The 27,382-nt window shown below is 38.9% G+C and overlaps 1 protein-coding gene and 1 pseudogene across 2 annotated transcripts in view; both read left to right on the top strand.

Moving 5' to 3' along the window:
• TESK2 (testis associated actin remodelling kinase 2) overlaps positions 1-27,382 on the top strand; it is a 132,873-nt gene that overhangs the window by 22,954 nt on the left and 82,537 nt on the right. For both annotated transcript variants that reach the window (XM_004740448.3, XM_004740449.3), the window contains exon 2: positions 1,844-2,154. In XM_004740448.3, coding sequence (XP_004740505.1) covers positions 1,933-2,154 — 222 coding nt within the window. In that variant the 5' untranslated portion in view covers positions 1,844-1,932. The remainder of the gene's footprint in view (positions 1-1,843; positions 2,155-27,382) is intronic.
• On the top strand, positions 20,682-21,336 carry LOC101693052 (annotated as a pseudogene).

Here is a 27,382-nt window from a genome sequence, read left to right as displayed (position 1 = left end):
GAGCAATTCTGTCTAGCTTTAGAATAGAGAAAAGAATCTGCGAGCCCCCCCCCCAGGAAAAATTGAGAGCATCATGGAGGTTAATAGCGTATCTCATTCAAAATGAAGACGTCAGTAGATATAATCCAATCAGTAATTTCAGAGGCATCTATGCTTTATATAGTTTTAACTTTGGTATTTTGTAATTTATTTTTCTAAAGTTGAGTTTTTTCCCCTTCTCTGTCTCTGTCCAAATTATAGTCACCCTTGTTTTCCTCTTGGAAAAAAGTAGAAGTAGGGAGAGATGGCTAAAAGAAAACATGGGTTTGCATTTTTATTCTTAATCACTGCACCAGATGGAATGGAGCCTTCAATAGTCATTTCTGCTAGACTGTACTGTTTAATTAGTAATAAATTTTTAAGTTGCTTTTAGATAATGGTTTTCTTTTTCTTTTTTTTTTTTTTAAAGATTTGTTTATTTTAGAGAGAATGTGTGAGCAGGGGGTGGGGGTACAAAGGGTGAGGGAGAGAGAAAGTTAAGCAGTCTCCTCACTGAGTTTGATCTCACGACACTGATATCATGACCTGAGCAGAAATCAAGAGCTGGTTGCTAGGGGTGCCTGGGTGGTTCAGTCTTTAAGCGTCTGCCTTCAGCTCAGGTCATGATCCTGGAGTCCCGGGATGAGCCCCGTATCGGGCTCCTTGCTCCTCAGGAAGCCTGCTTCTCCCTCCCCTACTCCCCCTGCTTGTGTTCCCTCTCACTGTGTCTGTGTCAAATAAATAAAAATCTTAAAAAAAAAAAAAAAAAAAAAGAGCCGGTTGCTTAACCCACTGAGCCACCCAGGAGCCCTGGTTTTCTTCTTTTAAAATTTTTGTGTTTTCTTCTTTTAAAATTAATTTTGGGGTGCCTGGGTGGCTCATTCAAGCCTCCAACTCTTGGTTTTAGCTCAGGTCATGATTTCACAGTTGTGGGATCAAGCCTCTCATCTGGCTCTGTGCTCAGTGCTGAATCAGTTCCAGATTCTCTCTCCCTCTCCCTCCTGCTCTCTCTCTGTCTAATAATAAATAAAAGTAAAATCTTTAAATGAAATAAAATAATACAATTTTATGGTATAAAATATTCATCATTGATATATTTGGACTTAATTTTTCAAATGAAGAGAAAATTATGTAATGTAGGCTATGAAAGGCATTGGTATGAACATATGCTTTTATTTTTTTGAAAAAAAAATTTAAAAAGATTTTACTTATTTATTTGAAAGAGAGAATACAAGCAGGGGAGTGGGAGAGGGAGAAGCAGGCTTTCCGTGGGGCTGGGAGCCTGATGCGGGGCTTGATCTTAGGACCCTGGATCATGACCTGAGCCGAAGGCAGATGCTTAACGACTAAGCCATCCAGGCACCCATGTTATTTTGTTTTTTAGAATGTAATTGATGATCTTTATTATAGTCTACTCATATTAAAGACTGACTATGTCTTGGGCTTTAAATATATAAGTATTTTTTGAGGGTAAAGGTATAAAGTGTTTTTTTTTATTTTAAAGATTTTATTTATTTACTTGACAGAAAGAGAGAGAGATCACAAGTAGGCAGAGCAGCAGAGCGAGAGGGAGAAGAAGGCGCCCTTTCTGAGCAGAGAGCCTGATGCGGGGCTCAATCCCAGGACCCTGAGATCATGACCTGAGCCAAAGGCAGAGGCTTAACCCACTGAGCCACACAGGTGCCCCATAAAGTATTTTTTTTAAATCTGAAATTCAAGAGCTAGAACGTGAAAGAGGAAATATTTTTACGTTGATAATTCATTAATTTGCATGTATGTAATCATTCATAGTTTTAGTGAAATACCTTTCTGATCTCTCATTTAGTGTCAAACCGGAAGAGAAGTAAAACTCAACAAAATTTTATTATGTGTGGAGTTCCTTCTTAAAAGAAGAAAAAAGTGATTATTGAGACTATGGATCGGAGCAAACGGAATTCAATTGCAGGCTTTCCTCCACGTGTGGAGCGTCTTGAAGATTTTGAAGGAGGTGGTGGAGGAGATGGGAATATAACCCAAGTGGGAAGAGTTTGGCCATCTTCATATCGAGCTCTTATAAGTGCCTTTTCTAGACTGACACGTTTGGATGACTTCACCTGTGAAAAAATAGGGTCTGGCTTCTTCTCTGAAGTGTTCAAGGTGAGTGATGCCTCTGCTTTTCTCATTTTGGCTTATTGATAATCACCTTTACTGCCAAGTTGATAACTGTGTATAATTAGTACATAGGCTTTACCTAATTGGGGTGAGGGTGCTATGGATCTTGATTAGTGTTCTAAACTGTCCTCCCCTTTGGCTTGGGACTGCTGGTGGCTGTGGGCCTGGCCAGTGCTGCACTCTTCCTGTTCCTTGGTGTGCCCCTGGGAAGGAAACTGGGTCTTGCTTGCTGGTGGGGACCCTGGAGTCTTCAGTGCATGTGCTCCCAGATGCACTCAACAACAGGAGAACTCAGGAGGGTTCTGGGGATGGCCTGAGCCAGCCAACAGATTGGAATCACCCTGAAGACGGAGATTCTTGTGTGGTTTACATCATATCTACTCCTTCTATTTATGCCCGGGAGGCCTGACCTGCCCATTTTTCATCAGCGCCTGTAGTCAGAACCTGGATATTTTTTGTATTTACTTGGTGGTGCCTAAACTCTGCCTCAGACACTTTGAGGAAAGGGTGGGTGGGAGAATTTTACCATTGGGAGTTGTATATAATGGTTATTTATATCCTGTTTTTCCTCTCCCATCTCTCCAGAGACATTTATAAAGGCTCTAGTTTTAATAAAAAAACAAAACAAAACAACTATTGGGGTGCCTGGGTGGCTCAGTCGTCGAGCATCTGTCTTCGGCTTCGGTCATGGTCCCAGGATCCTGGGATAGAGCCCTGCATTGGGAGCTCCCTGCTCGGTGGGGAGCCTGCTTCTCCCTCTCCCACTACCCTGCTTGTGTTCCCTCTCTCACTGTATCTCTGTCAAATAAATGAAATTAAAAAAAAAAAAACAAAACTGTTAACATCTATTTTATTTTAATTATAAAACTGACATACTGATCAAAACCTCAAATAATACAGGAGTCTCTTTTACCCTCCCGCCCTCTCTTTCTCTCTCTTTGCACTATTAATAATTTGATATGTATACTTCTGGACCCTTTTCTCTGCTTAGACATATACATCTTATATACATATATAGAATTTTGTGTATACATATAAGAAGATATATACATGGGGCGCCTGGGTGGCTCAGTGGGTTAAGCCGCTGCCTTTGGCTCAGGTCATGATCTCAGGGTCCTGGGATCGAGTCCCGTATCGGGCTCTCTGCTCAGCAGGGAGCCTGCTTCCCTCTCTCTCTGCCTGCCTCTCCATCTACTTGTGATTTCTCTCTGTCAAATAAATAAATAAAATCTTTAAAAAAAAAAAAGAAGATATATACACACATATATACCGACACATACAGTTTTTATTTGTTTTGTTTTTTTTTAAGATTTTATTTATTTATTTGATAGAGATCACAAGTAGGCAGAGGGGCAGGCAGAGAGGGAGAGAGGAGGAAGCAGGCTCTCGGCTGAGCAGAGAGCCCGATGCGGGACTCGATCCCAGGTCCCTGAGATCATGACCGGAGCCGAAGGCAGAGGCTTTAACCCACTGAGCCACCCAGGTGCCCCTATTTGGTTATTTTTAATAAAGCTGGGCACTTGGTGCTCCCAAATGTTCATATTTTCCTGATTCATTTATTCTTCCAGAACATTATTTCATACTTTTTCTTCTCTCATATGACATTCAGTATTTTTTCTCAGTGATGAACTTGCTTGCTAATTCACTGAGAAAACTGAAGGAAGCTGGAGAACTTCTGCAGGAGAAGCCTGCAGTCCCCACAAATAGCTACTAACCCATATCTTCCCCACCTACTCAGCCTTTATACTTGTCACTATGGATGAACTGCCCATGTTAAAATCTCAGCCATATTTCCATTTGTATTCTATATCATTTTTCTAGTTGCCTACTCAAAAACATTACCTAAGAAATTCTCCCCTCTCTTTCCTATATCATATTTCACTTTCTGTTAAATGATTCCCATTAACTTCTAAACCTTCTATTTATTTCTCTTACCTTAAAAAAAACTTTAAACAGGGAAAAACATATTTTGACCCAAACATCCCCTATAGCTATACTCCCTCATGTTCTCTCTTTCTCTTCTTTTCTTTAGAAAGAGAGAAAGAGCTTGTAGGGAGGGAGGCAGAGAGAATCTTAAGCTGATTCCACGCCCAGTGTGGATCCTGATGCCGGGCCCAGTCTCATGACCCTGAGGTCAGGACCTGAGCCAAAATCAAGAGTCAGAGGCTTAACCCAACTGAGCCGCCCTGGTACGCCTCCCTTATGTTCTTCTTTTGGACTCAAAACACCTCCATAGCATTGCCTCCACTCACCATTTCTTATACTTTTCCTTCTATTTTCTCTTTTTTTTTAATGTGGTAAAATATATATAACATAAATTTACCATTTTAACCGTATTAAGTACATAGTTCAGTAGCATTACGTACATTTGTGATGTTATATGCAACCATCACCATTATCTCTTTCCAGAACTTTTTCATCATCCCAAACAGAAAGTTTGTACCTCATTGAATAATAACTTCCCATGTCCTCCTGCCCCCAGTCCCTATTAACTGTTCTGTTTTCTTTCCCTGTGAATTTTCCTTTTGTAGGTACCTCATATTAATGGAATCAAACAGTATTTGTCTGGCTTATTTCACTTAGGGTAAATTTAATCCACATTGTAGCATATATCAGAATTTTTATGGCTGAATAATTTTTTTATGGCTGAATAATATCGTATTGTCTGTGTCTACCACATTATGTTTATCCATTCTGTTGGTAGACATCTGGGTTGTTTCCACCTTTTGGTTATTGTGAATAATGCTGCTATGAACATTAGTGTACAAGTATCTGAGTTCCTGCACTCAAGTTATTTTGGGTATTTAACTGTTAGTGAAATTCCTGGGTCATATAACAATTCTGTGTTTAACTTTAAAAAATATATATTTTATTTACTTGAGAGAGAGAGAAAGAGAGAGTGAGAGAGCATGAGACGGGAGAAGGTCAGAGGGAGAAGCAGACTCCCCGAGGAGCAGGGAGCCCAAGGCAGAACTCGATCCTGGGACTCTGGGATCATGACTTGAGCCAAAGGCAGTCACTTAACCAACTGAGCCACCCAGGTGGCCCTGTATTTAACGTTTTAAAAATTGTGGTCAAATACACATAACATAAAACTTACTGTCAACCATTTTTAAGTGTACAGTTAAGTAGTCTTAAGTATATTCACACTGTTGTATAACCAATCTCCAGAACTTTCTCATCATATAAAACTGAAACTCTACAAATCAAACAACTCTTTCCTTCCTTCGTCTCCCAGCTTCTGACAGCAACCATTCTACTTTGTTTCTGTGAGTCTGACTACTCTAGATACCTTATATAAGCAAAATCATACAGTATTTGTCTTTTTGTAACTGCCTTATTTCACTTAGCCTATTTTTAACTTTCAAAGGAACCAGCATACTCTTTTCCACAGCGACTACACCATTTTACATCCCCACCAGCAATGCATTAGAGTTGCAATTTTTACATAGTTTCACCAACACTTGTTGTTTTTCATTTGTTAAAATGTAGCAAACTTGGGCGCCTGGGTGGCTCAGTGGGTTAAAGCCTCTGCCTTCGGCTCGGGTCATGATCCCAGAGTCCTGGGATCGAGCCCCACATCGGACTCTCTGCTCAGCAGGGAGCCTGCTTCCACCTCTCTCTCTGCCTACCTCTGCCTACTTGTGATCTCTCTCTCTCTCTGTCAAATAAATAAATAAAATATAAAAAAAAAATAAAATGTAGCAAACCTAGTGGATGTGAAGTGATATCTCATTGTGGCTTTGATTTGCATTTTTCTAGTGATTAATGATGTTTAGTATCTTTTCTCGTGCTTATTGGCCTCTTATGTATCTTCTTTAGAGAAATGTCTACTGAAATCATTTTTAAAAAAGAAATGTAATTCCAATATAGTTAATGTACAGTGTTATGTTAGTTTCAGGTATATCATAGTGATTCAGCAGTTCTGTATGTTACTCAGTGCTCATGATGATAAGTACTCTTCATTCCCTTCACCTATTTCTTTTTTTTTTTTTTTAAAGATTTTATTTATTTACTTGAGAGAGAGACAGTGAGAGAGAGCATGAATGAGGAGAGGGTCAGAGAGAGAAGCAGACTCCCCATGGAGCTGGGAGTCCGATGTGGGACTCGATCCCGGGACTCCAGGATCATGATCTGAGCCGAAGGCAGTCGTCCAACCAACTGAGCCACCCAGGCGTCCCACCCTTCACCTATTTCATCCATCCCCCAGCCCACCTCCCCTTTGGTAACTCTCAGTTTGTTCTCTATAGTTGCGTCTGTTTTCTGGCTTTTTTCTCTTTTTTTTTTTCTGTTGGTTTGTTTTGTTTCTTAAGTTATACATATGAGTGAAATCATATGGTATTTGTCTTTAACTTATTTCATTTAGCATTATACCTTCTAGATCCATCTATGTTGTTGCACATGGCAATAATTTCATTCTCTTTAATGGCTGAATAATATTCTGTTGTAGATATATACCACATCTTTTTTTTTTTTTTTTTTTTTATACCACATCTTCTTTATGCATCCATCTAATGATGGACACTTAGGTTGCTTCCATATTTTGGCTATTGTAAATAATGCTTCAGTAAACATAGGAGTGCATATATCTTTTTGAATTAGTGTTTTTGTATTCTTTGGGTGAATATCCAGTAACAGAATTACTGGATCATATGGTAATTCTGTTTTATATTTTTTGAGGAATCTCTGTATTGTTTTCCGCAGTGGCTAAACCAGTTTGCATTCCCACCAACAGTGCATGAGGGTTCCCTTTTCTTCACATCCTCCCCAGTACTTGTTGTTTCTTGTGTTTTGATTTTAGCCATTCTGATAGTTACGAGGTGTGATATTGGTTTGCATTTCCCTGATGGTGAATGATGTTGGACATGTTTTCATGTGTCTGTTGGCCGTTCCTTTACACATATTAAAAAACAAAAAAGATTTTATTTATTTATTTGAGAGGGAGAGAGAGAGAGAGATAGAGATAGAGAGAGAGAGAAAGCCTTAAGTGGGTTGGTAGGCAGAGGGAGAAGTAGACTCCCCAATGAGCAGGGAGCCCAATGCGGGACTTGATCCCAGGACTCTGGTATTAGACTAATATTGGTCTCATTGATAAGTTAGGAAGTGTTCCCTCTGCTTCTATCTTCTGGATGGGATTGTGGAGAACGGGTATAATTTCTTTCTTTAATGTTTGGTAGCATTCACCAGTGAACCTTTTTTGGCTTGGTGCTTTCTGTTTTGGAACATTATTAATTATTTATTAAGCTTCCTTAATAGATAAAGGGATATTCCAACTATTTCTTTTTGTATGCATTTTGGCAGATTTTTTTTTCCGAGACTAATTTATTTATTTATTTGTCAGAGAAAGAGAGAGACAGAGAGCATAAGCAGGCAGAGGGGCAGGCAGAGGCAGAGAGAGAAGCAGGCTCCCCACTGAGCAAGGAGCCCGATGTGGGACTCGATCCCAGGACTCTGGGATCATGACCAGAGCTGAAGGCATCGGCTTAACTGACTGAGCCACCCAGGTGTCCCAGATTTTGTTTTTTTAAGGAATTGGTCTATTTATTTATTTATTTATTTATTTGATTTATTTTTTAAAAGTAAGCTCTACTCACAGTGTTGGGTTTAACTCAGGGCCCTGAGATCAAGAGTCACATGCTCTACCAACTGAGCCAGTCAGGTGCTCCAGGAATTGGTCTATTTAATCGAGGTTATCAAATGTATAGGTATAGAGTTATTCATAATATTCCTTTATTAGCTTTTTTTTTTTAAAGGACTTTTCTTTTTTTTTTCCCTTTTTTTTTTTTTTTTTAAGATTTTATTTATTTATTTGACAGAGAGAGAGATCACAAGTCGGTGGAGAGTCAGGCAGAGAGAGAGAGAGAGAAGCAGGCTCCCGCTGAGCAAAGAGCCCAATGCGGGGCTCGATCCCAGGACACTGAGATCATGACCTGAGCCGAAGGCAGCGGCTCAATCCACTGAGCCACCCAGGCGCCCCCTTTTTCCCTTTTTTTAAAAGATTTTATTTATTTATTTGACAGAGAGAGAGATCACAAGTAGGCAGAGAGGCAGGCAGAGAGAGAGGGTGGAAGCAGGCTCCCCGCTGAGCAGAGAACCCGACTCGGGGCTCGATCCCAGGACCCTGAGATCATGACCTGAGCCGAAGGCAGAGGCCTTAACCCACAGAGCCACCAGGTGCCCCTCCTTTATTAGCTTTTTAAAAAAGTTTTTTAGGGGTGTCTAGGTGGCTTAGTAAGTTAAGCCTCTGCCTTTAGCTCCGGACATGATCCCAGGGTCCTGGGATTGAGCACTGCATGGCATTCCCTGCTCAGTGGGGAGTCATCTATTCCCTCTTCCTCTGCGCCTTCCCCAACTCAAGCTTGTGCTGTCTCTCTCTCTCTCAGATGAAATCTTTTTTTTTTTTAAAGATTTGATTTATTTATTAGAGAGTATGTGATGAGCTGGGGGAGTGGTGGAGGGTGAGGGTGAGGGAGAAGCAGGCTCCTACTTTCTCTAGCTCTTGGAATTTTATCCTTTTATCAGTTTTTGCCACTATTTCTTATTTTCCAATATATACATTCAAACTTCAAAGTTTTCTCTTGATTTGGCCATATCCTAGGTTTTTATGTATGTTTTTCTAAATGTAATTTGGTTTGATTTTCATTTTATTCCAAGGATTATATAAAATGAAGTTTTTAAGTTTCCTTATGGTGAGTTGCTTTTTGGTAATTGTTTGATATTTAATTTCTAATATTAATGCATGATGATCAGAGAAAATGGCCTATATTATGTCTGCCTTTTGCAGTATACTTAGATTTTGTTTTGACCTAATGTGTGGTTATATTTTTTGAATGTTGCAAATATGTTTGAGATATTAATTCTCTGTTTTGTGTATTTGTTTGCATAAAATTCTATATGTCTCTATTGGGTCAAGCTTTTCTATTGTGTTAATCCAGTGTTCTATGGCCTAAGATTATTTTGGTCTACTTGATCTATTTCTTAGAAAAAGCTCTATTAATATCATTTAATGTGTTTACAGATTTCTCTGTGTGTTACTATCAGTGTGTTACTTATTTCTAGGCCATTTGGTGACTTATTAATAGAAAGTAAAGATTATTATTGGATTGTACACTATAGATGGATTGTATTTTTTATAAATTATCAGTTGTCTATTTTTGTCCCACTTTATACTTTTAGCTTTGATTTCTCTTATACCAATATTGCATGCCTTCTTCCTTTTTGTATACATTTGCCTATTGCTTTGGTTATTATTATCTTAGTATATTTTTCTCATCTCTATTTTTTTTTTTTTCTTAAGATTTTGTTTTGTTGGGTGCCTGGGTGGTGCAGTGGGCTAGGCCTCTGCCTCTGGCTCAGGTCATGATCCCAGAGTCCTGGGATCAAGTCCCGCATCAGGCTCTCTGCTCAGCAGGGGGCCTGCTTCCCTCTCTCTCTCTGCCTGCCTCTCTGCCTACTTGTGATTTATAAATAAATAAAATCTTAAAATAAATTTTTTGTTTTGTTTTGTTTATTTGACACAGAGAGAGCACAAGCAGGGGGAGCCACAGGCAGAGAGAGAGAGAGGGAAACAGACTCCCGGCTGAACAGGGAGCCTGATGTAGGGCTCAATCCCAGGACCCTGGGATCATGACCTGAGCCAAAGGCAGACGCTTAACTGACTGAGCCACCCAGGCACCCCTTTTTTGTTACTTTTCTTCTTTTTCCCCTCTTTTTCTTTTTTTAAAGTAAGATTTTATTTATTTATTTGAAAGAGTGAGTGAGAGAAAGAGAGAGAGAGAGAGAGAACATGAGTAGGGGGAGGGAGAGGCAGAGGGAGAGGGACAAGTAGACTCCACTGCTGAGTGGGGAGCCTGACTTGGGGCTCCATCCTAGAACCCTGGAATCATGACCTGGGCCAAAGGCAGATGCTTAAATGACTGAGCCACCCAGTTGCCCCTCATCTCTTTTTTTTTTTTTTTCTTTTTAAAAATTTTATTTATTTATTTGACAGTGAGAGAGGGAACAGAAGCAGGAGGAGTGGGAGAGGAAGAAGCAGGCTCCCCACTGAGCAGGGATCCCAATGTGGGGCTCCATCCCAGGATTCTGGGATCATGACCTGAGCTGAAGGCAGACACTTATCAACTAAACCACCCAGGCATTCCTTATCTTTGTTTTTTTAAACCGCTTCTTTTTAAAAAGGATTTATTTATTTATTTGAGAGAGTGAGTGCATGTGAGCAGGGGGAGGGGCAGAGGGAGAGAGAATCTCAAGCAAATTCCCTGCTGAGTGTGGAGCCCCACATGGGGCTTGATCTTATGACCCTAAGATCATGACCTGAGCTGAAATAAAGAGTCACATGCTCTACCAACTGAGCCAGGCAGTCACCCCCTTTTTCTTTTTCTTTTTTAATTTTCATTTTTTTAAGTTATCTCTGAGTCCAGTGTGGGCCTTGAACTCATGACCCCAAGATCAAGAGTTGAATGCTCTACTGAATGAGTTAGCCAGGTGCAACTTCATATCCTATGAAGCAGTTTTTTTTTTTAAAGATTTATTTATTTAAGAAGGAGAGTGAGAGTGTGAGTGGGGGGGAGGGGCAGAAGGAGAGGGAGAGAGAGTCCTAAGCAGACTCCATGCTGAGCACAGAGCCCAACTTGGGAGGGTCTTACAACCCCGAGATCACAACCTGAGCTGAAACCAAGAGTCAGTGACCTAACTGACTGTGCTCCCCCAAGGTGCCTCCAAAAAAGTTTTATATTTAAATTTTTTAGATCCAAAATTAAATTTGCCCACAAAGAACCAGAGATTTTAATCTATTTATATTTATTGTGATTTCTTCTATGTTTATATTGAATAAGCTCTTAAATGGTAATTTAATGAAGTATAGAATTTAAGACAGCAGCTACTTTACTCAGCACTTTGAAAATACTCCTTTTTTTCTTACTGACTTATATTGTTGCTAATAAACTAATCTTAGTCCAGTTGTTACTCTTCTTTAGTTATTCAGTCTTTCTGATGGTTAGGATTATTATTATTATTTTTGTTCTGTACTTTCACTATGCTGGTCTTTAAGTGGATTTATTTATATTTATTCTCAGGATGTGGTATACTTTCTCAGTTTAAGAACTCATATTTGTCTTTAGTTCTAGAAAATTGTTTGGTATTATCTTTCAAAATTCTGGTCTTTGATCTCTCAAGTTTCCATTATATGCATGTTGGATTGTCTCATGATAGCTTTCATGTCTCTTAATTTTTCTTTCATATTTTTAATTTCCTTTTCTGCTGTTTTTTGGGAGGGGGAGTTGGTGATTTCCCACTTATTTACTCCTTTTCATTTGGTTTCTACTCTGACATTGAAACATTCATAGGAATTTTTTATTTCAATTGCTGTATTTTTCTTTTCTAGACTTTGTTTTTTTTAAATGTGCTCCTTTTTTGTTTTCAGTATATTTTTTGTTTTGTTTTGTTTTTTTAAAGATTTTATTTATTTATTTGAGAGAGAGAGCATGAGAGAGAGCATTCGAGGAGAGAGGTCAGTGGTTAAGGCAGTTGCTTAACCAACTGAGCCACCCAGGCACCCCTGTTTTCAATATCTTATTATTTTTCTTTGAACATCTAATTTTGTTTAATTTTAATTGAATTTGTTTTTAAAAATCACACATACAAACTCAGAAGGTATAAAAGATTATTCGGTGGTACCCCTGGCTGGCTTAGTCGGTAGAGCATGCAATTCTTGATCGTGGAGTTGTGAGTTCAAGCCCCATATTGGGCATTGAGATTACTTAAAAAAAAAAAAAAAAAAGATTATTCAGTAAAAAATTATTTATCTTGTACTGCCCCCCAGTTTTCCTCCCTGGAGGCAACCAGTATTTATATTTTTTTATGTATCCTTCCAGAGGTATTCTCTGCATAGATAAGCAAATATATGTATGTCTGTATGTGTAATGTGTAGGCCAGTGTTTGTGTGTGTATTTTTGAATCAATTATCTATTGTTTTTTTACTTACCTATTCCAAGATAGAAGACCACTAGAATGTAAGTTCTTTGAAGGCAGGGCTTTTTTTTTTTTTTTTTCAAGTAAGTTCAACACCCAGTGTGAGGCTTGAACTCACAACCCTGAGATCAAGAGTCACATGCTCTACTGACTGAACCAGCCAATGGTCCTGAGGACAGGGATTTTTATCTCTTTTTATCTCTGTGCACTGCTAAATCCTTAGTGCCTTGAATTGTTACATACCACTTATTTTTCTACAAAGTTATCTTCCTTGGATCTTACTAATTCGTGGGACTCCTTTTTTATTTGTATTTTTAAAGATTTTTTTACTTATTTGAGAGAGAAAAAGGGTGTGTAAGCAGGGGGAGGGGCAGAGGGAGAGGTAGAAGCAGGCTCCCCAGTGAGCAGAGAGCCCCATGTGGGACTCAATCCCTGGAATCATGACCCGAGTAAAGGCAGATGCTTAACTGACTGAGCCACCCAGGCACCCTTTAGGACTCCTTTGTCTGTGCTATTAATTATAGATATTTTCCAAGCTTACAGTGTTTTTTAAACTAGCTTATAATAATTTTTACAGTGTAGAAATAGTCATTTTGTTTTTAACTATCTTAATCTTTTCATTTCTATCTTTTATTTTGAGACACTGTACTTCTATGTTATAAATAATTTTTTTCTAATGACTTTTATGATTTTACTACCTATGTTTAAATATTTGATCCCTTTGGAATTCATCATTCAGTTGTACTAGCAACATTTATTATGTATTTAATATTTTTCTCATTAATTAGAAATGTCCTCTTTATTCTATACTGAATTTTCCTAAGTATTTTTGTCTGTTACTAAGCTTAAATCTATTACCTTGATTTGTCTATTCAAATACCAGTACACACTGTTACAATACTTTAATTATTGTAGCTTTATTTTAATTTTTTTTTAAAGATTTTTAAAAATTTATTTGAGAGAGAGACAGTGAGAGAGAACATGAGCGAGGAGAAGGTCAGAGGGAGAAGCAGACTCCCCATGGAGCTGGGAGCCCAATGCGGGACTCGATCCCGGGACTGCAGGATCATGACCTGAGCCGAAGGCAGTCGTCCAACCAACTGAGCCACCCAGGCGCCCTGTAGCTTTATTTTAATATCTAGTTAGTTTAGTTCTCTATCAGTATTGTACCTTTTAAGAATTGTTACAATAGTTTAATTACTGCAGCTATATTTATTTATTTTTTAAAGATTTTATTTATTTATTCGACAGACAGAGATCACAAGTAGGGAGAGAGGCAGGCAGAGAGAGAGGAAGGGAAGCAGGCTCCCTGCTGAGCAGGAGCTTGATCCCAGGACCCTGAGTTCATGACCTGAACCGAAGGCAGAGGCTTAACCCACTGAGCCACCCAAATGCCCCTGTTATTTTTATTGAGATTAGAATGAATTTATAGATTTAGGGAAAATTAATATCTTTATGTTATTGAATCTTTTTATATAAGTACATGGCATATCTTTATGATCTGTTCAAGTTTTTTGTGTTGCTTGGTAGACATAAAAAATTTTAAAAATATATGTATTTTACACATTTCCTGTGATGTTTATTCTTAGTTTTTTCTCTTTTCTGCTGTAGTTGTTAATTGGAACTCTCCTTCCATTGTATCTTTGATGTTTAACATATGAAGACTACTAAGTTTTGCATTTTGATTTTTGAAGCTGCTAAATACTGAATTTTTTTTAATGTTTGTGATAGATTTTCAGCCCAAGCGTATACTCATATCAGCTGTGAATGACGGTACATTTATTTATTTCTTTTTTTTTTTAAAGATTTTATTTATTTATTTGACAGAGAGAGTGAGCACAGGCAGACACAGTAGCAGGCAGAGGGAGAAGCAGGCTCCCTGCTGAGCAAGGAGCCCGATGTGGGACTCGACCAGGAGGTTGGGATCATGACCTGGGCAGCCGCCCAACCAACTGAGCCACCCAGGCGTCCCTATTTCTTATTTTTATACCTCCTCTTTTTCTCAGCGAACTGCAATGACTAATACTTCCTAAAATATTAAATAATGGTTATATTTGTCATCTTTGGCTTGTTCCTGACTCTAATGGGGATGCTTGTAATGTTTCCTAATTAATATGATTTGGAGCCTGAAATAAATATCTTCTTTCTATTAGATCTTTAAAATATTTTTGTTTTAAGATTTTTATTCATTGGGCGCCTGGGTGGCTCAGTGGGTTAAGCCGCTGCCTTTGGCTCAGGTCATGATCTCAGGGTCCTGGGATCGAGTCCCGCATCGGGCTCTCTGCTCAGCAGGGAGCCTGCTTCCTCCTCTCTCTCTCTCTGCCTGCCTCTCTGCCTGCTTGTCATCTCTCTCTGTCAAATAAATAAATAAATCTTAAAAAAAAAAAAGATTTTTATTCATTTATCTGACAGAGAGAGATGACAAACAGGCAGAGCAGCAGACAGAGAGAGAGGGGAAGCAGTCTCCCTGCTGAGCAGAGAGCCTGTGTGGGGCTTGATCCCAGGACCCCGAGATCATGACCTTAGCCGAAGTCAGAGGCTTAACCGAGGCACCCAGGCGCCCTACCACTTCTTTTTTAAATAAAGTTTTATTGTAATACATACACTCCCATTTGTCAGTGTATGTTTTATGGTTATCTTTGTGCTATAATGACAGAGTTGAATAATTATGGCAGAGACCATATGGCCCTTAAAGTCTAAGGTATTTACTATCTGACCCTTATAGAAAAAGTTTGCCAGCCACTGGTTTGATAAATATAGTGCAGCTAGGATACTTTGATTACAAAGTACAGATGACTGCAGAGTTTTAAAGGTCATGTTAAATAAAAAGTGTATCAGTAGCAATAAAAGGAAATATTTGACTTCTGGTGTGGAAGATACACATTATATAAGTAACTTAAGGACTTTCAGTTGCCTTAGATAGCAAAAGAAAGACTGATTGATGGATGACTTTGCATTGAGGAATGTGGATTTATGTGGCTTGCTTGTGTTCCTTTAACAGAATTCAGTTTTAGAGTTTAGGACCTTCTGTGAGGCGCCTGGGCGGCTCATTGGGTTTGGCCTCTGCCTTCGGCTTGGGTCATGATCTCAGGGTCCGGGGATAGAGCCCTGTGTGGGGATCTCTGCTCAGCAGGTGGCATGCTTCCCCCTCCCCCTGCCTGCCTCTCTATCTACTTGTGATCTCTATCTCTGTAAAATAAATAAATAAATCTTAAAAAAAAAAGAATGTAGGACCTTCTGGTCATTCATCCTTAAAAATAGATCTTAGTTATGTTATCTGTTCAATAGATACTATTATTTATTTAGTTCTGAAGGCTGGCTTTAGATAAGTAACAAAGACTATTGGGTTATATTTTATGAAGGTTGAAAAACCATGACTAGCAAAGTCCTCATGATCTTTATTGTATACTGTGTGGGCCAGTAGCCCCGTGAATTACAATTAGAATAGTTTGTTGTTTTCTTTTTTCTTTCTTTTTTTTTTTTTTTAAGATTATGTATTTATTTATTTGACAGACAGAGATCAGAATTAGGCAGAGAGAGAGGAGGAAGCAGGCTTCCCACGGAGCAGAGAGCCTGATGGGGGGCTTGATCCCAGGACCCCGAGACCATGACCTGAGCTGAAGGCAGAGGCTTAACCCATTGAGCCCCCCAGGTGCCTCAGTTTGTTGTTTTCTTTACTAAAAATTATTTTTAAAAATTATCTCATCCTAAGAGTCTTATTTAGTTGTATAGCTATAAAAATAATCTGAGCAGTTGATTTGGAAGGAACTTGGGCTCTTTAGATTGTGACTGTCAGAGGTATAGCACATTTCTTAAATTTTTTTATTTTTTGCACATTTCTTAAGTTAACCAACCTGATAATTTCATTGGTTAAACTTGGGCTGTCTTTATGAATTGTAAGTCTCTTAGAACCTCAAAAAAAGGTTAAACAGTTTTTGGGTAACATGTATTTTAGGTAATAAATGTGTCATTGTTCTACAGTTACCATGATAGAACTAGAAGGTTTTGTATATAAAGTTCCCTTTCAATATCTATATGATTATTGATTATGAAGAGAGAAAAGGGAGAGAAGCTGGTACTTTTTGTATTCTGGGAAAGGTTTGTGTAGAAGGAAATCTAAGTTCATTAGAAGTGAAGCTTAGGGGTGCCTGGGTGGCTCAGTGGGTTAAGCCGCTGCCTTCGGCTCAGGTCATGATCTCAGGGTCCTGGGATCAAGTCCCGCATCAGGCTCTCTTTTCAGCAGGGAGCCTGCTTCCTCCTCTCCCTCACTCTGCCTGCCTCTCTGCCTACTTGTGATCTCTCTCTATCAAATAAATAAATAAAATTAAAAAAAAAAAAGAAGTGAAGCTTAGTTTCTTTTTTCCTCATACTATATGTTTGAGAATATACATAAATACTTATAAAATGCACATAAATGATTGGTTTTATAATAATTTCAGAAATGGATTTATTCAAACCCCCAACACAAAGAAACCTTCTCTTTTAGGTGTATTCAGCGTCTGTATTTCACAAGAATGTGCTTTTTTAAAAGATTTTTTAATTTACTTATTTGACAGAGAGAGAGAGAAAGATCACAAGTACACAGAGAGGCAGAGAGGTAGGTAGAGAGGGGGGGAAGCACGCTCCCCGCTGAGCAGAGAGCCGGACACGGGGCTCGATCCCAGAATCCTGAGATCATGACCTGAGCTGAAGGCAGAAGCTTTAACCCACTGAGCCACCCAGGTGCCCCGAATGCGTTTGTTTTTTAAGGCTAATGATGAGTTTAGCTAATGTGCTGTTAGGAAATAATTAAGGCAGATGAACTAGGGCAGTGGTTCTCAACTGGGGGCAGTTTTGCCCCTTAAGTGGTATTTGACAGTGTCTAGAGTTATTTTTGGTTGTCACAATTAGGCAGGGGGTGCTACTGGTATCTAGTGGGTAGGGGCCAGGGTTGACAAAAAATATTATGTAATACACAGGACAGCCCTCTGCAACAAAGAATTATCTGGCCTTACATGTCAGGAGTGCTGAAGTTGTAAATCCGTGGCCTAAAAGTGTTAGAGAAGATGAAAGCATTCTTTAACCTCTATTCTGAATTCAGTGAGAATATACTTTTAGAAACAAAATAGGTTGGATTTGCATTTATAATAATTTGTGAGCTTCAGATATTTACCTTTGGTTATTATTAAGCTTTACTTTCTCATTAAAAAAAAAAAAGAAATACAGAGGATACAGAGGATAAATTTCATTGTTTCTAGGAAAATGACTTAGAATATTTTGGATGTTACCTAAATCTATTTAGGAAAGGACTGAAACATGTGTCAGTGGAGATAACATTAGTATTTTTATGTTCATTTGTAAATTAAGAGAGAAAAATGTAAAACCAAATGGGACAGTTGTCCCAGTCTGTCATCCTCTGGTCAGTGGAAAATCTGTCTAGCTCCATTATAGCAGTGATTGACAACCTATTTAATGTTTCCAATTAAGAAGTGCTTCTGTTGAGATACAGTAGAAGGTTCTTACTTTCTTTATGTCCTTGTTTGGGAGTATGATCAGAAGGAGACTTTCCAGGAAGATGGTTCTTCCAGTGTCTTGAGGTAACTAACCTTTTATTATCCCATGATATAACTCCATATTTTAGTATGTATTGTGAATACTGTAAAACCTGGAATCCTATTCCAGGACAAAGTATCAGTGTGTCTTTTTTTTTCTTTTTAATAATAGCTTTACTGAGAAATAATTTATAATCTATACAAATTTTCCTCTTAAAAATATACTGTTCAGGGGCAGCTGGGTGGTTCAGTGAGTTAAGCCTCTGCCTTCGGCTCCGGTCATGATCTCAGGGTCCTGGGATGGAGTCCCGTATCGGGCTCTCTGCTCGGCGGGGAGCCTGCTTCCCCCTCTCTCTATACCTGCCTCTCTGCCTATTTGTGATCTCTGTCTATCAAATGAATAAATAAAATCTTAAAAAATATGTTATAAAAATATACAACTCAATGTTTTTTAGTATATTTATAAGGTTGTGCAGCCATTACCACTAATTTAAATTTTTTTTTATGATCCTAAAAAGAAAACCTGTACCCATTATTAGTTATTTCCCATTTCTCCCTTCCCCTAGCTCTTGGCAACCACTATTATACTTACTCTCTCTATGGAGTTGCCTATTCTGGACATTTCATATAAATAGAATCGTACAATATATAGCCTTTATGACTGATTTCTTTTACTTAGCATACAGTTTTCAACACTGATCCATATTATGGTGTGTATCAGCACTTTATTCCTTTTTATGGCCCAGTAATATTCCAGTATATGAATAATGCCACATTTATCTTGGATCCTGTAACCTTGCCAAACTCTCTTATTATTATTATTATTTTTTAAAGATTTATTTATTTATTTGTCAGAAGGAGAGAGAGAGAGCACAAATGGGGGAATGGCAGGCAGGAGAAGTAGGCTCTCCACCGAGCAAGGAGCCTGATGTGGAACTTGATCCCAGGACTGTGATCATGACCTGAACCAAAGGTGGATGCTCAACTGAATGAGCCACCCAGGTGTCCCTATTTTTTAGAATTTTCTGTATATAAGATCATGTCACCTGCTCATCATAAATCCTGACTGTATAAGATTTACCCATACCTGGCCCTTGGCAATCTGAGTTTCATACCGATTGTCTTCACAGAAACCTCTGTTATGTTTATCATATTCTGTTGAAATTATCTATTTAATGTGTCTGTCACCCATACAACTTTAAGCTCCATGAGGACAGGAACTGTGTCTTACTTATTTTTGTTTCTCTAGGATACAGCACTGTGCTCCGCATAGAGTAGGCATCCGTCCATCCATTTATTATATTGTAGTTCTTTTATATGCTAGGCACTATGCGGAGTGCAGAGATATGGTAATGATTAAGACTTATTATTCTCGCCCTTAACGGAATTTGTAATCTAATGGTAAATATTTACATTAAATATTTACAAGGGCAAATGCAACACAAAGGGAAGCATAGAATATTAGTTCCCTAATACTGCATGGCAATATTACCTCGAATGCAGCAGTTGAAAAGAACACGTATTTACTACATTTGTTTCTGTTGTTCAGGAGTCCAGGCATGACTCATAAAGCTGCAGTCAAGGTGTCGGCTTGGGCGGAGTTCCTAGCTGATTCTGTTGGAAGAGTGTGTTACTCTGGGTTATGAGTTCAGGTCCCATACTGGATATAGAGATTACTTAAATAAATAAAAGGAAACTTAGAAAAGTATAAAAGGTGTCAGCTGGAGCTTGGGCTCAAGTGGGGTAGGATCTGTTCTGTGATTGAAGGCAGCATCCAAATCCTTGCGGTCTGTTGACTTGAGGGTTTCAGCTTGATATGCTTCATAGGGCAGCTTGAGTCTTCGAAGCTAGAAGGTGAGGCTCCTAATGAGATGAGTTACATCTTTTTTTTTTTTTTTTGAGAGAGAGTGCACACTCCTGTGGGGGGAGGGGCAAAGAGAGAATTTTTAGAAAGATTTTATTTATTTACTTATTTATTTGAGGAGGGGCAAAAGGGGAGATAGAATCTCTAGCAGACTTCACGCTGAGTGCCAAGCGGATGTGGGACTTGATCTCATAACCCAGAGACCGTGACCTGAGCTGAAATCAAGAGTCTGACACTTAACTGACGGAGCCACCTCGATGTCTCTACATGATTTCATTTTCATTTTCATTTTTCATTGCAGATGCCTTCTTATCATTATCGTATTTTTCATAGCATGATCGTCTGTTCCCTCCTTTGTATCTCCTATATACCCTATAGTTTTTATCAGAGCAATGATTTTTATGACTTTTTTTAACACGTTCGCCTTTCTCTGTTAGGTCAAACCTCCCTTTGTTTTTCATCTTTCCGTCTTTAGTACTTAGCATAGACTCTGCCATGTAGAGAGTACTTACTAAATACTTGTTGCATGAGAAAAAACCTCATATATGTGTTTAAGAATGTATTAACATTCTTAATGCTAATACATTAAGCACCTGGGTGGCTTAGTGGGTTAAGCCTCTGCCTTCGGCTTAGGTCATGATCTCAGGGTCATGGGATCAAGGCCCACATCGGGCTCTCTGCTCAGTGGGGAGCCTGTTTCCCTCTTTCTCTCTCTGCCTACCTCTCTGCCTACTTGTGATCTCTCTCTCTCTCTCTCTCTCTGTCAAATAAATAAATAAATAAATAAAATATTAAAAAAAAAAGAATGTATAGAATTTGCTAATATTTTGTATACCTGAAACTTAAATAACATTGTATGTCAATTATATTTCACTATAAAAAAAGAATTAAAAAAAAAAGAGAGAATGAATTGAAAGACAACATAAGAGAGAGAGAGACTCTGGAACTAGACTGCCTCTGTTTGAATTTTGACTCTACCACTTACAAGCTTTCTGACCTTGGGCAAGTTACTTGATTTCTGTGTCTCAGTTTCCTCATCTGCAAAATGGAGATAATGATAGTACCTACCTTATGGGATTGTTGAGAGGTTGTAACGAGCTAGTATATATAAAATACTAGAATAATGTCTAGCATATAATATATCCTATATAAGGTCTAGTTATTATTATTTCTGTCACATATGCAGTTAAGATTTTGAGTTCTTTGTTTTAAGTACTGTGTTAAGAACTTGTATATATTATCTTTTTAAATTACCACAATAATCTTATAAGTGGTTACACTTCTATTCTATAAATGAGGAAACTGCTTCTACTGTGGGATTGATTAAGAAGCAGCAGCCATGGCTCAGTGCTACCCTGTGAACTTGGGCCTCAGGAAGGGCCACAAGGTGACTAAGAACATGAGCAGGCCAAGACACAGCCGCCCCTATGGGCATCTCCCTAAGCACACCAAGTTCCTGCAGGACATGATCCGAGAGGTGTGTGTCTTCACCTCATATGACTGTTGTGGCATGGAGCTTCTCAGGGTCTCCAAGGACAAGCATGTCCTTTAGTTCGTCAAGAAAAGAGTGCTAAGAGGAAGAGAGGGGAGCTGAGCAACCTACTGGGAGCTGTGAGGAAAGTGGCAGCCAAAAAAGATTGAACCCCACCCCTAGAAGGGTAATAGAGCTTTTGGAACTTGAAAAACAAAGAAAGGAAAGAATAAGGAAAGAAACTGAGGTCCAAAAATATTTAGTGTTTTGCCAATAGGTAAATGGTACTGCTAAGATATGAATTCCTAGCTGTATAGTTGATGAATGGAATATTATACCTACTTTTGATAATTTTAGAAAAATTTTAAAGATTATTATTATTTTTTAAGATATTGTTTAAGATTTTATTTATTTATTCTAGAGAGAGAGAGTTAGCAGGGGAGAGGCAGAGAAAGAGGGAGAAAATCTCAAGCAGATTCCCTTTTGAGCGCAGAGCCCTACAGAGGACTCAATCCCGTGATCCTGAGATCGTGACCCCAGCCAAAACCGAGATTGGGACACTCAACTGACTGAGCCACCCCAGCGCCTGAAAGATTATTTTTATGAATTTTTGCATATTTATACTAATTTATACTATATTTCTAGAATATGATTATGTGTGTATAACTGATTCAGTTTGTGTTTTAAGTATACAACTAGTTATGTAAGAGAGGCTTAAGGTCCTACTTTCTCCTCTGTTATAAATTGATAGCACCATGTCTGGAAGTGTTAAGCTATAAGAAACAGTAAACTTATAAACTAAAAGAGCCAGATATCTGCCATCTGCTTGGGTACTGAAAAATTGATTTATTCACATTCATGGTTATACATTTATTATTTAGTGCACATGGAGTTGTCATGCAAACTCTATGTCTGTAGCATTATTAACAGTTGTGTTATAAAGAAAGTAAAGGGTAGCTATAGGGAAGAAACCGAGGGTTGCTGGAGGGGAGGTGGATGTGGAGCGATGGGGTAACTGGGTAATAATGGGCATTAAGGAGGGCTCTTAATGTAATGAGCACTGGGTTTTATGTGCAATTGATGAATCATTAAACTCTACCTCTGAAACGAATAATATACTGTATGCTAGTTAATTGATTTTTTTTAAAAAGATTTTATCTATTTATTAGAGCACATGTGCACAAGTAGGGGGAGGTGCAGGGGGAAAGGGAGAAGCAGACTTCTTGACTCCAGCGTGGGATTGGATCCCAGGACTCCAGGATCATGACCTGAGCCAAAGGCAGATACTTAACTGACTGAGCCCCCCAGGCACCCCTAGTTAATTGATTTTAAATAATAATAAAAAAGTAGTAAGGGGAAAATTTTAGTATGTGAATGTTATTTTGTTGTAATATATTTAATTTTTGTGCTTAGTACTCTGGTAGTTCTGTCTCCTTTATCTGAGAAAGAAGATACTGGGTCTTAAAATGCTGGTGTTGCTTCAGCAGTCTTATTGCCCTGCCTATAATTTTTTAGCTTCTCAAACTACAACTTGTGACGTTTGCAAGACAGTGAATCATTTTTCTTAGATGTGATCATTGTTGCAGCCTGAATATATAAATACTCCAGAATTTTTTTTTCTAATTCTCTATTTTTTATTTCACAGTGGTGTTTGTGCTTTTCTATCTACCTCTCTGTGACCTCACTGTAAAAAGTGTTTTCATCAACACTGCATATGATCCTGTTCTAAAAAGATGTAATGACTGGGGGGGCATCTGGGTGGCTCAGTGGATTAAGCCTCTGTCTTCAGCTCAGGTCAAGGTCTTGGGATTCTGGGATAGAGATTCATATCGGGTTCTCTGTTCAGCAGGGAACCTGCTTCCCTGCCCCCCTCTCTGCCTGCCTCTCTGCCTACTTGTGATCTCTGTCTGTCAAATAAATAAATAAAATCTTAAAAAAAAGATGTAATGACTGTATGTTTTAATAGTCACTGTATCAGAGAAGAGTTAGATCTATATTCTTGGAGGTATGTAGGGCAACTTTTGCAAGATGACTAGAGCCAGACGGTGAGAATGATGTGAGGTAGTGTGTGTTTTGCCTGAGAGTGAGGGTTAGGAGAAAGCCCATTAGGTATATCTGAAGTACCAGCTTTTAGTGTTACTGCTCTGACTGAGATGTCAGTTTATAGCAAGGCTATTTTGAGGAACAAAGTGATGAGTTCTGGGAGGGAGCTAAACTACCCCAACTCTAAAACACCAATGAGCAAGATGTGTGTTTATGTGCATGTCTGGCTGTCCATATTTGTCCCCTCATATCAGACCAGTCATTTCAGAATTAAATTGCTCTACAGATTCAAAAAATTAAGGGAAATTTCAATATCAAGAATAAGATTGCTGCACCTGGGTGGCTCAGTGGGTTAAGCCTCTGCCTTCAGCTCAAGTCATGATCTCAGAGTCCTGGGATCGAGCCCCACATCAGGTGCTCTGCTCAGCAGGGAGCCTACTTCCCTCTCTCTCTCTCTCTGCCTGCCTCTCTGCCTGCTTGGGATCTCTCTCCTTCTGTCAAATAAGTAAATAAAATCTTAAAAAAAAAAAGAAGATTGGGGTGGGACACCTGGGTGGCTCAGTCAGTTAAGTGTCTGCTTTCGGCTCAGGTCATAATCCTGGGGTCCTGGGATAGAGTCCTGCATCAAGCTGCCTGCTCAGTGGGGAGTCTGTGTCTCCCCCTGCCCCTCCCCCTGCTCATGCTTGCTCGCTCTCTCTCTACCCCCCCTCTCTCAAAAATAAATAAATAAATACATCTTTTTTTTTTTTTAAGATTTTTTATTTTTATTTATTTGACAGAGAGAGATCATAAGTAGGCAGAGAGGCAGGCAGAGAGAGAAAGAGAGGAGGAAGCAAGCTCCCTGCTGAACAGAGAGCCCGATGCGGGACTTGATCCCAGGACCCTGAGATCATGACCTGAGCCGAAGGCAGCGGCTTAACCCACTGAGCCACCCAGGTGCCCAATAAATACATCTTTTTAAAAAGGAATAAAATTGGGATGCCTGGGTGGCTCAGTTAGTTAAGTGTCCAACTCTTGATTTCAGCTCAGGTCTTGATCTCAGGGTCACCAGTGTATGCCCCATGTTGGGCTACTAAAAAAAAAAAATGAGATCCAGGAAGATCAAATATAGAGAAAACACTTCTTTGTACAGTATTACTCTGGCATGAAAGCAGTGTTATATAGGAATTGAACACATTTTTAACCATCAAGATATTTTCAGTGTCAGAAATAATCAAGGAAAAGAGTATGGATAGAGACACTAAAGTAGCAAGGCTTGAACCTTAACTACCTTTGTGGAGGACATGAAGAAGGAAAAGAGACAAGTAGCAGTCAGAGATAGGTTCCTAAAGATCAGGGAATGTGACAGATCTACCAAACATAAATTCCAAAGGGCGGGCACCGTATTATAGAGATACATAAAAGAGAGTATAAAGAGGAAAACAAACTTCCTCCCCACCACCCTTTTTGAAGGAGTTTAGCATGGAAAAGTATGGGAGAAAGAGGATGATAGCAGTCCAGTGCTGCTTTGGGCTTTGCACCTTGATAATGGTCTTTGTTGCATATCCTTATTGTCTGTCAAAACTACTTCTTGCTCAATTTCCCATTGTTTTCCTTGTTGCATTTATCTGGTTCTGCAACCTCTTTGAGGTACAGGGGATTTCAGAGAGGGAGCTCTTCTGGGGAGGTTCAGTGTTTGGTGTGTGTGGGGAAATGATGGCGTTTTAAAGGAGACACTGTATTTCTGTAATATGTATACTGAAGGTTCACACACAGCAGTGTATGACTGTAACCTTTGGCCATGTTCAGTACATTTAATATTTCCTCTAGAGCTGGTGTGGAAAGTTGGTCTAATTAGTAATGAATTTTGTAGATGACTCAGTGGCCTGGTGACATCAAGTAATAATTTATCAGGTAGCAAATTTTACTGTGTTCATTTGTTCATTACTTAGAAATGCCTGCTAAGATCCTTCACCTTAATTGATAATTCAGTTGGGAAAACAAAACTAGAAGTACACAAGTTGCATGTACAAATTCTATTCACTCCTCTCATAGAAGTATTTCTGTAAACATATATATGAAAACATGTGAAAGATACTACAAAAAGTTGATTCTAGGGTGTATCATTTTGCAGCAAGGAGAGTGAGAGGGTTGGTCGCTTTCCTTTTGTGATCACATATCACTCTGCTGATATTTCTCTTTTAGCATGTGATAAACATTGTAGTCATTTGTTATCTTAGTCATTCATTTATTTACTCAGCACATATTTAGTGCTCACTAGGTATATGATATTGAGCTAGGTGCTAGGGACAGAGGAATAAAATCCTGCCTTAAAAGAGCTCTTTGCTTAGGGTAGAAGACAGGAAATATATTTAAAACACAGTATTTGCTAAAATGAGCTTTAGCAAGAGCCTGAAATTGCTTAAGACATATTTGCTAATTGTGTGAAAGTATGCATAGGGTACCAAGGGTGATAATACTGGGCACCAGTATAAACGTTTGAAGGGTTAGAGTCTTCCTAGAGGAGGTCACCCTTGACTTTTCCTGAAGAAGAAAATACAGCTTGTCTGGTGTACAAGTAAGGAAAAGGACATTTCAAGCAGTAGGAAAAGCATGTGTGGAGGCACAGAGGGATATTCTAGGAATGGTGAGAAATTTGCTTTGGTTCAAGCCTGCTGGATGCATGTAAAGGAATGACAAGAGTCTGATGAGTCTAGAGGGATAGGCAGGGGCCAGAAAATAATTTTTTTTTTTAATCCAGAATCACTGAAAATATGTTTCTTTTCTTTCTTTCTTTTTTTAAGATATGTTTCCTTATTTTTGTTTTTATTGTTTTTTAATAATAATATATGTTATATGTTTTATTATTTTTTTAAATTCCCAAATCAGCTTTTGGTTTGTTGAAACTCTCAGTTGTTTCTTTGTTTTCTATTTCATTAATTTTTGCCTTTATCTTTATTATTATACTTTATTTTTTCTGGCATTTTTTGGTTGAACTCATTTATTTTTAATCTTTTGCAAGTCAATTAGGATTGTCTTTGGCAGTATATTACAGAAACCTGAACACATTGGCTTATTCAAATAAGGGATTAATTTTTCTCAAGCAATCTTGAGAAATGTTTGTGTTGGGCACCTGCTTAAGAAAGTCATCAACAAATCCGGCTTCTTCTAGCTTCCCCTGTCTTTTTTTTTTTTTTTTTTTTAAGATTTTATTTATTTATTTGAAGGACAGAGATCACAAGTAGGCAGAGAGGCAGGCAGAAAGAGAGAGAGAGAGGGAAGCAGGCTTCCTGCGGAGCAGGAAACCTGATGCGGGGCTCGATCCCAGGACCCTGAGATCATGACCCGAGCCGAAGGCAGCAGCCCAAACCACTGAGCTACCCAGGCGCCCCATAGCTTCCCCTGTCTTATGTAAGACTTCTGGCCTTTGGTTACAAAGTAACTGCTCCTGATACAAGCACTGAATCTTTACTCCAGGCTGAGAAAAGAATAGAGGACAATTTCATCAGGAAAACAGTAGCATTTCCAGAATCCCTACCTAGCAGTTCCTACTCATATCTCTTTACTTAGTAGTATGTTACCTGGCTACTCTAGCTGCAAGGAAGGCTGCCAGATTGGATGTTTTAATTAACTAAGCACATTGCCACCTATTTGGGGTCCTGTTAGTCAAGAAAAGGGGGAAAAGAAACGTTGAGTAAACAGTATTGTCTGCTGTGCTTGTTGTTAATTATCTTTTTATTGTTCACTTCTAATTTTATTTCATAGTGGTTTGGAAATGTGGTTTTGGAACCACATCCTTTTTTTTTAAGTTTTTATTTTCATTTTTTAAAAGATTTTATTTATTCATTTGAGACAGAGAGATACAGAGAGAGAGAGAGACATGTGCATGGGGTGGGGAAGCAGCAGAGGCAGAGGAAGAAGCAGACTCCCTGCCGAGCAGGGAGGGAGCCTAAAGTGGGGCTTGATCCCAGGACCCTGGGATCATGACCTGAGCTGAAGAAGCTCATCTGAGCCATGAGCCACCCAGGTGCCCCTTTTTAAAGTTTCTTTAAAAATATTTATTTATTTACTTACTTATTTATTCAGAGAGCATGGGGGGTGCCTGGGTGGCTCAGTCAGTTAGGCAGCTGCTTTCGGCTCAGGTCATGATCCAGGGTTCTGGGATCCAGCTCTGCATTGGGCTCCTTGCTCAGTGGGAAGCCTGCTTCTCCCTGCCTGCCCTTCCCCCTGCTTGTGCTTGCTCTCTGTCTCTCTCCCTTGCTCTCTGTGTGTCAAATAAGTAAACAAAATCTTAAAAAAAAAAAAAAAAAGAGAGAGAGAGAGCATGAGTGGGAGAGGGAGAAAGAAACCCAAGCC

The sequence above is a fragment of the Mustela putorius genome, unplaced genomic scaffold (genome assembly GCF_011764305.1).
Source record: "Mustela putorius furo isolate JIRA1106 unplaced genomic scaffold, ASM1176430v1.1 tig00003853_pilon_pilon_pilon, whole genome shotgun sequence".
NCBI lineage: Eukaryota > Metazoa > Chordata > Mammalia > Carnivora > Mustelidae > Mustela > Mustela putorius.
This window is presented reverse-complemented; position numbering and strand designations above follow the sequence as displayed.